This window comes from Tupaia chinensis, unplaced genomic scaffold, assembly GCF_000334495.1.
Source record: "Tupaia chinensis unplaced genomic scaffold, TupChi_1.0 Scaffold000198_1, whole genome shotgun sequence".
NCBI classification, from domain to species: domain Eukaryota; kingdom Metazoa; phylum Chordata; class Mammalia; order Scandentia; family Tupaiidae; genus Tupaia; species Tupaia belangeri.
The window spans coordinates 1,809,424-1,816,947 of record NW_006159673.1 but is presented as its reverse complement, the minus strand read 5'-3'; the positions used below and the strand labels follow the sequence as shown (position 1 = coordinate 1,816,947).

The following is a 7,524-nucleotide window of genomic DNA, read 5'->3' as shown; positions in this document are numbered from 1 at the left end:
ACCCATCAGACGCGGCCTGGGAGGACACCCGGGCGGGCGGCGCCGGCAGGCACACGTGGTCGCTGTCGCGGAGCACAACCTGCCGGCTGCGTGGTGGCACCGTGGCCCAGCAGAGGCCCTGGAGGGTGGCAGGTGTGCGACAAACCTGGGTGGGGTGTCCCTTCCCACCCTAGCGGGCCGAGCGCCCTGGGAACACCATAGGCGGGGTGTCCAAGTGCCCGCGCCCTCCGGCTGGTCAGATCTGGGGCTCACCCCCGCAGAGCCCTTCCTGTACCTGGGGCTCCCGGCAACTCCGAAGGGAAGTAACTGAACGAGCGTGAGGACGGACAAGCTCTGCGCGGCCTGGCCTGCGCCCCGCTCCCAGTGAAAAACAGACCCCGGTCGGAGGGTGAAGGGCCGTCAGTGGGGAACACGAGTTTCGGGAAGGATGCCCCCAAATGGCCTGATTTTTCACCTCATAGTTTATGGGAGAAAAGCAGAAAAACAGGATCGGAGAGATTTCCAAAGTAACCCTGCCAGCAGCCCCCTCGGTCTGAGACCGCACCACCCCGCGGCGCAGGAGGCAGCGGCAGACGGGCCTGGGCCCTGCAGAGAAGGGGCTGCGGGGGGCCGGGCTGCTGCTGGCTGCGGGGCCCAGCTCTGCAGGGAGCTCCCCTCCAGTCGGCGCTCCTCCTCCCAGCAGAAAGGACTCTGGAAGGCTGGCAGTGGGGCCTTCTGCTCTCCAGACGGCACGACCCCCGGGCAGAGCTGGGCTTTCCCCGGGAACGGGCTCAGAGGTCTGGACCGTGAAGACCACGGAGGGGCAGTGGCGGTTACCCTTTGCCGCCCGTGCCGATGTGATCCACAAACTGCAGCGACACGCCTGAAGGTCTGACGCTCAAGGAAGTGTGCACGGCCCAGAAAGCTAAAAACTGCCGTTCTTCAGGGCGGAGAACAGAAGCTTGTGCCCTGCCGAGGGCAGGCTCGGGGGTGTTCTCCAAGAGCTAGCCCCGTCGGCCACCCGGCCTCCGCTCAAGGAGCGCCACGACTAGTGAGGCCCCCAGACGAGAAGGCCGCGTCTACGCAGGTATGGAAAGGCCCGCGACTGCCTCTAGTGAGGCCAGCCACGGCGACAGGAATGTGTCTGAAATTTCTCAATCGCGAACGGCCCTAGAAGAAAGCACAACAGCAAGACAGTTTACACACGCGTGGCCTCGCACCGTGTCCTCACGCAGCAGCAGCTCCTCGCGGGGGGGAAGTGTCCGTGCGTCCCTGCACACGCACGCCTTCCACGGCGCCCGGGGCTCGGGGCTGCGTGGGGGCGGGTTTCTGCACGGGGGTGTCTGCGTCTGCTTCTCGCCGAGGACGCGTTCGTGGGGTTCTCTCAGTTCTTCCGGATGTCCGCGTACACCACGGACTCTGACTTGTTGATCCTGTCGCTGTGCCGGCCGCCGGAGTGGTCTAGCTGCGCGTAAATGACCGGGCCCTGCGGACGAGAGGCAGACTTGGTCTGGGAGGGCGGTGGCCTCCAGGCAGGCGCCAGGGCAGAGAACTCCCTCATGGGGACGGTTCGAGCAGATGCGTAGGGGCCCTGAGCCCAGGGTCGACGGTAAGGCGGGGCTGGTGGGGACTGGACGGGGTACCTCGGCCTCCACCCAGCATTTCTACGGTGGTGTACCCCTCCCTCTCAGGAATATCCCTCATCTTGGTCCATCTCAGAAGTCCTCAACCCTGAGGGACAAAGGTGGGCACAGCTACCAGCCTGGACCTCCGAAACCGAGAGCCCAGAGTTGTACCCATAGCAACCAACACATTCGGGGCCACCCACGGTCCTCGTACTCGGCGGGACACCCACTGGCAGCACAGCCGTCTCAGCCCCTCTCGGTACCAGACGGGACTCTTCTTCACCCTCCTGTATCAGATAACGCGTCCCCATCTCCACATAAATTAAAACGAAAAAGCCCAAGTGCACAAGCTCCAGACATATAAAGAACGTCTAGGTGGACCTAGACAGGAAAGACCCCCTCGAGCCTCGGCAGGCTGGAGGGCATGTCCGGAGGGCTGCCTGGGGGCAGTGGCAGGCCCAGTGGGAGGAGGTCCCTCCTCACCCTGAGACTCCAAAGTCATCAACAGCAGCAACCACCAAACAGCCTTGGTTTTAAAAGGATGTTTAGGGTAGCCCCAAGTCAACTTTCCTCTCAACCCAGAGCAACTGAGCTCATCTAACCGTGTGCTTACTCGCTGCGTCTCCCCCCAGGAGCCCCAGCCATCCGCATCTCCCAGGGTGTCACCTGGGGTCCTGAGAAACCGAGGAAGCCCAACCTGCAGGAGCGATGGACCTGGCCCCACGGGCTACTGGACAGAGCATCTGGGAGGGTGTTTAAACACCACGCTGCAGGACGAGACCCACCGTCCGGCCTGGGGGAGAAGGGGGTGGGCCGGGCGGCCTAGCTTGTCCAGCTTATCCGTAACCCTCTCAGCTCCAGTTCCTGGCGCTAACAGCAGTATTTGTGCCTTTGTGTTGTTCTGAGAACTCGAAGAAGTTGCGCCTCGAAGTCACTCGGGCTGCGTCTGACGGAGGGACAGGTCTTAGAACACGTCCGGTTTGTTACTGGGGACATCTCGGTACGCAGTACACGTTCAAATACACGAGTTACCGAGCCAGTAAATCCAGGGCCAGGCTCCACTGAGCGCGTGCAGACGGTGCTCTGGAACGCCCGTCGTGGGCAGGACTGGCGGACCACGTTGCTAACACCGGACCACAGCCTCTGGGCCTGCCTGGACCTGCCTGGGCCGCCAGAGTGGGCAGAAGTGACACTGCGATGCCCAACCTAGACCCACAGGCCTTGCGGCTGCCCCTGCCTTACTCATTGTGGGACCCACACGGCCACCACTGCCACGTGAGGGTGTCCCCGTCCGCCTACTGGCCGCTGAGACTCAAGGCCCCGGTGCCCTGTCTGCCTGACGGGCAGCCTGCCCACGGCTAGACTGAGGGAGACCACAGCCAGCATTCCAGCCAGCTGAGACCAGATCTGCCCGACCAACCCACAGACGTGGGAGCCAAATTCATGGCAGCTACGTTATGTGGCTCCCAAGTAAGACACTGCGTTTCGGGGTGTTCCGGTACACAGCAGCAGATAACTGATGCACCGTGACCGGGAAGGCGAAGGCGAAGCACAGTTAGCTGTGAGCAGACAGTAAGCCAGGACACCAGCAGCCGGCCTGTGGGACGGTCTTGTCTTTCACCCACGAGAACACGGAGGTCTGGGGCAGGGGCAGTGGACACTGACTAGCAGCCGCCAGGCTGGAAGGAGAGCCCCACCTGAGCGCCAGGCAGAGCCGCTAACTGCCGCCCCTGAGCGCCTCAGCCGACTGCTGTGTCTCAGGTGTCAGACGGCGACAACAGAGAGCTTCCGCCCACGCAGCCGAGGGCACGGTGGGAGACGGCGTGGAGCTGTCCTCCAGCGTCCGTCTCTGGGTCAGCTGACAAGCTCTGCACCAACCGCGGTCCACAGGACACGGGCCTTCCGCATACAAAGCAGGATGGCCAGCACTCAGATGAACTTGATTTCAGACCTCGCTCACGCCAAGCCCGGCTTCACCATGACACCCTGCTCTGGGCAGTGGAGTGTCACCAACTCCCTCCACTCCACGTGGCTGCAGGCCCTGTGCTAGGTCTACTGACCACCCTCTCTGAGTTCGGGTCCCCCCACCCCGAGCCACCACAGGCACCCAGGCCACTCGCAGTCCTGTGCTCTTGCAGGGGAGGAAAGGACATCACGCCTGACCTGCCCTGGGGAGCAGGGGCAGAGGGCTCTCTGGGGACTTCTGGCAAAGGCCCCTTCATGCACACGAAGGCAGGGGCTCAGCACGCTCTCACTGCCCGTCACCAGGCAGCCAAGGGCGCACAGAGGACAGGGCAAGACGCAGAGGCGGAAAGAGAAGCATGGCAGCTGTGCGTCCTCACATGGGCCGCTGGTAACAGTTATCAGGCCCCGCTGTCTGGGGACCCTGGCACCAACACTTCTTCCTGCCAGAGCTACTTCCGTCGGGCCCCGTTACTCCTTCTCTTCCAGCTGCTAAAAACCAGGGCCCAGAGAACCGAGAGCGCAAGCGTAACGCTCTCCTGGGGTTGAGTCCTTCTCTCCTGGGTCTCCTTCTCAGGGTATTAAAGTTCTTTCCTCTCTGGTAAAGTAACACGGGGTTGTTACTGCAGTAGTGCTGAGGCCCCTGAGCGTCTCAGAGGCACCTGCAGACAGGGAATGGGAAGATTTGCCGAGCAGGGCGTGGGGCAGGAGAGCTGAGGAAGAAAGCGCGGGAGGGACAGTCGCCAGCACTCCCGAGCCAGGCTTGGAGAACCACCCAAAGGCACAGTCTCCCCTGGGCCTTCGTCCTTCGAAACGAGAACAGGGCCAGCAGGTAGCAGAGGGGCGGTGGCCAGATCCCACCTGGCTGGCTGTGGAGTCCCAGGCCGGCTGACTTGAGAAACAACGCCAGCGTGTGTGCACCAAACCAGAGAACGGACAAGGGACGGCGGTGTGGCCATCCCCCGGGGGGTGTGTGTGATTTTCTCTCTCTCTGGCAAGCACATGTGCCCTATAACAAATTTAAAAAGAAAGAAAGAAAGAAAAAAGGAGTAGAACAAGGAGGGCTAGGGAGCCCTCTGCCCCCGGGTGAGGGGACGGGTGCGGAGGCCGCTCTCCAGGAGGACCCGGTGTGCCCGCGGCGCTGCATCGTCAGTCTGCAATGAGTCAGCAGCTCTGACAACGCGGCCTTGAGTCTGGGTCGACACGAAAACGCCCTCCAGGTTGTTTGCCAGAATATCACCAAGCAGCTCTCTGCGCCACGGGAAAGACTGAAACTGCCTGACCAGCTGCCAGGCGCAGGGTGCAGGTCCCGTGGTTGGAGGTCCCCGCAGGCGCCTTGCCACCACCCCACCCCAGCGGGCCCACTGCCAGAGGCGAGCGCACGGGCGGGGGAGTGAAGGCCAACAGGGGAAGAAGCAGCCGATCAGGCTGCGAGGATTCGCTCTGCTCAGCTTACGGTGGGTCTCGTTTCCTCCCGGATCCCCTGATCGTCCCGAACCCTGGAAGCCCCTCTGTGCCTGCTTGAACAGGAAGCCCGCAGACGTCCAAAGGGCCCCAGTGAGAGCAGCTCCCATAGGCACCGGCCCGTAGTGGGAGGCAGCGAGGTGGCAGAGTGGAGGCTCACCTGACCGCTGGCAGCTGCGGGGGCTTAGGGACTTGGTGGAGCATAAGAGGCAGACCCTCAAAGCCCAGAGGAGATTCCGCATGTAAGCTGGGGAGACCACTAAGCAAATCTCTATGAAAGGGAAATTCGAGGGCCGGGGTGGCACTGTAAGGTGACACTGCAATGCTGGGCCCACGCGGGAAGGCCTCCCTGGACAGCTGGTGTGCTCGTGCAGGGGTCCCGGCTGGCTGAGCTGGGGGACGCAGCATGTAGACCTGGTGGGGAGCCTGTCCCTGTCTCTCAGGAGAAACTGACTCTTTTTAAAGGAAGGTCACTCTGCTAGAAGGCATATGGTCCACTTCAAAGTCTTGTGTTAACTGGCAAAGGATCCACAAATTCCAGAAACAGGTAAGGCAGAAAATAGTTTCAGCAACAATTATAACTCAGAAGAAGGCACAAAAGTCAGGTGTGATGGCAAAGCCTGTGGGCCTAGCTCCTTGGGAGGCAGAGGCAGGAACACTGGGACAGTGAACCCTAAGGAAAAGGAAGGAATGGAGATAGGTACAAACAGGGCTTGAAAATGAGGGGTACTCCAGGTATGCGACCCGGGGGGGGCTGTGCTGGGAGAGCGGTGGCAGGGCAGGGTGGGCTGAGCACACGGAGATACCCCCGGCTCGGCCTGGAGGGACGGCCTCCTGACCTGAAAGGTCCGGTGTTAAAGCGGCAATGCTCAAATGGGTGAATCCTTCTCTCCAATCTGCAGAAAATGCCACAACCACCATCAGGCTGGTCAACGAGGCCCTGGGACACACTCACGAGGGGAAGGTGAAAGCCTGACTCGGGCGGGAGAGGGCGGTGCCAGTACCAGGAACAGCCAGTCCCACTTCCTCCCCTCCCTCCCTCAACTCCTAGGTAGGAGATGGGGGATTTCTTTTTAGAGAAAGGGACTAGCCCCTGAGCAAAGCCCCTCAGGAAATGCAAAGGACATTTGCTGTCCCCAACCTCAGACAGACAGCAAGATGAGTAACAGAAGAAACATTTAAACACTGACACAAGCAGAAGACTGTCCCATCTGAAAACGAGCATAGAGTATTACAGTCAGAAAAGGAAAAGCCAGAGGGCACCACTGCACAACCCTGAAGCCACGGGGAGATGGGGGTTCAGATCCCGGGTTGGCTGGAGCCCGCGTCTCAGCTGGCGGGGAGACTTGGAGGCCTGCGGCATGATGAGAGCCTGTCAAGGGTACCTGTCTCTCACTCTAACCAAAGACATGAACTTCACCAAAAGGCAAATAAGAAAAGTTGTTGAAAAAACAACACATCAAATATTCAGGAAAAGGTGGGAAATAAATTTATACAAATTTTCTAGAAAGCACAACAAAAATTTCAAAATGGAAAAAAGAAAACTGAAGGACTGACCCACGAGGTGGTCCAATTCCTAAGAGGGGTTCCCAAAGAACAGAAAATAACAGGAACAACTCCAAGGAGTGAAGCAGGCGTTGTCATCGAGGGAGTTTCAGGCTGAAGAGCCCCGAGTAGCGAGCACAGTGGGTAAAGACCCACGATCTGAGGACATCCAGACCACGCGGGGTACAAAGAGGCCCTGAGAGTGGAGCAGGGACAGACGCTCTCCGCCTCTGGGTGACACCCTCCCTGACACCACCAAACTGCAGAAGGGGAAGTCTGGCCCACAGTCCTGCTGAGCACATGGGCCAGGTGCTCCAGGGCTGGCGGCGGCTCCCTCCGCAAAGCCAGCAGCGTGGTAGCTGCCGTTCCCCGCTCGGACCCTCTTGCTTTCCTCCTGTAAAGCCTTCCTGATCACACCGGGCCCACCCAAATTTGATCGACGGAGTCCTCCTCGACATGGAGAGTAAGCGCCCACAGATCCCGAGAGTCTGGTGGACCGCCGTGGGGAGGACACAGCTTCTACCACCTTCACCTGCCGTGGACGCCTTCTCCAGCAGCACAGAGCGTGTGCCAGCCTGACGTGGGTGACTAAGAAAGGGCAGACCTGGGTCGGGCCGGGATAAAGATAAGCTTCCTTGCAGGGAAGGCCACAGACAGCCCCGGGCGCTGCCTGGAGCACAGGGTCAACAGGTGGGCTGCAGGAAGACGCGAGCCCGGCTGACAGAGGGCTGCTCGCACGTCCCAGAGCTCTGCAGCCCTGCCGGAGCCGGGTGGGGCGACGTGAGTACGTCTGCCCTAACAGGAAACGAGGCCTGCGTGGCTCCGTGAGAAACAGACACTGTACAAGAAGGAAGCGACCGATGTGAGGCGGCCTCGGGTCTACCTCTGTGCGGCCCACGCAGCGAGGTGACCGAGCACGTGAGGGCCGTGGGCCAGGAGGAAGGTCCCG

At 61.0% G+C, this 7,524-nt stretch overlaps 1 protein-coding gene across 1 annotated transcript in view; it reads right to left on the bottom strand.

Annotated features, from left to right (window-relative positions):
• Positions 1 to 14: 14 nt before the first annotated feature.
• The window catches only part of MPZL1 (myelin protein zero like 1), a gene marked incomplete at its 5' end in the record, with an annotated part of 19,942 nt that continues 12,432 nt past the window's right edge, over positions 15 to 7,524 (bottom strand). Inside the window, 1 exon segment of the mRNA XM_014587264.2 lies at positions 15 to 1,465. Coding sequence (XP_014442750.1) covers positions 1,364 to 1,465 — 102 coding nt within the window.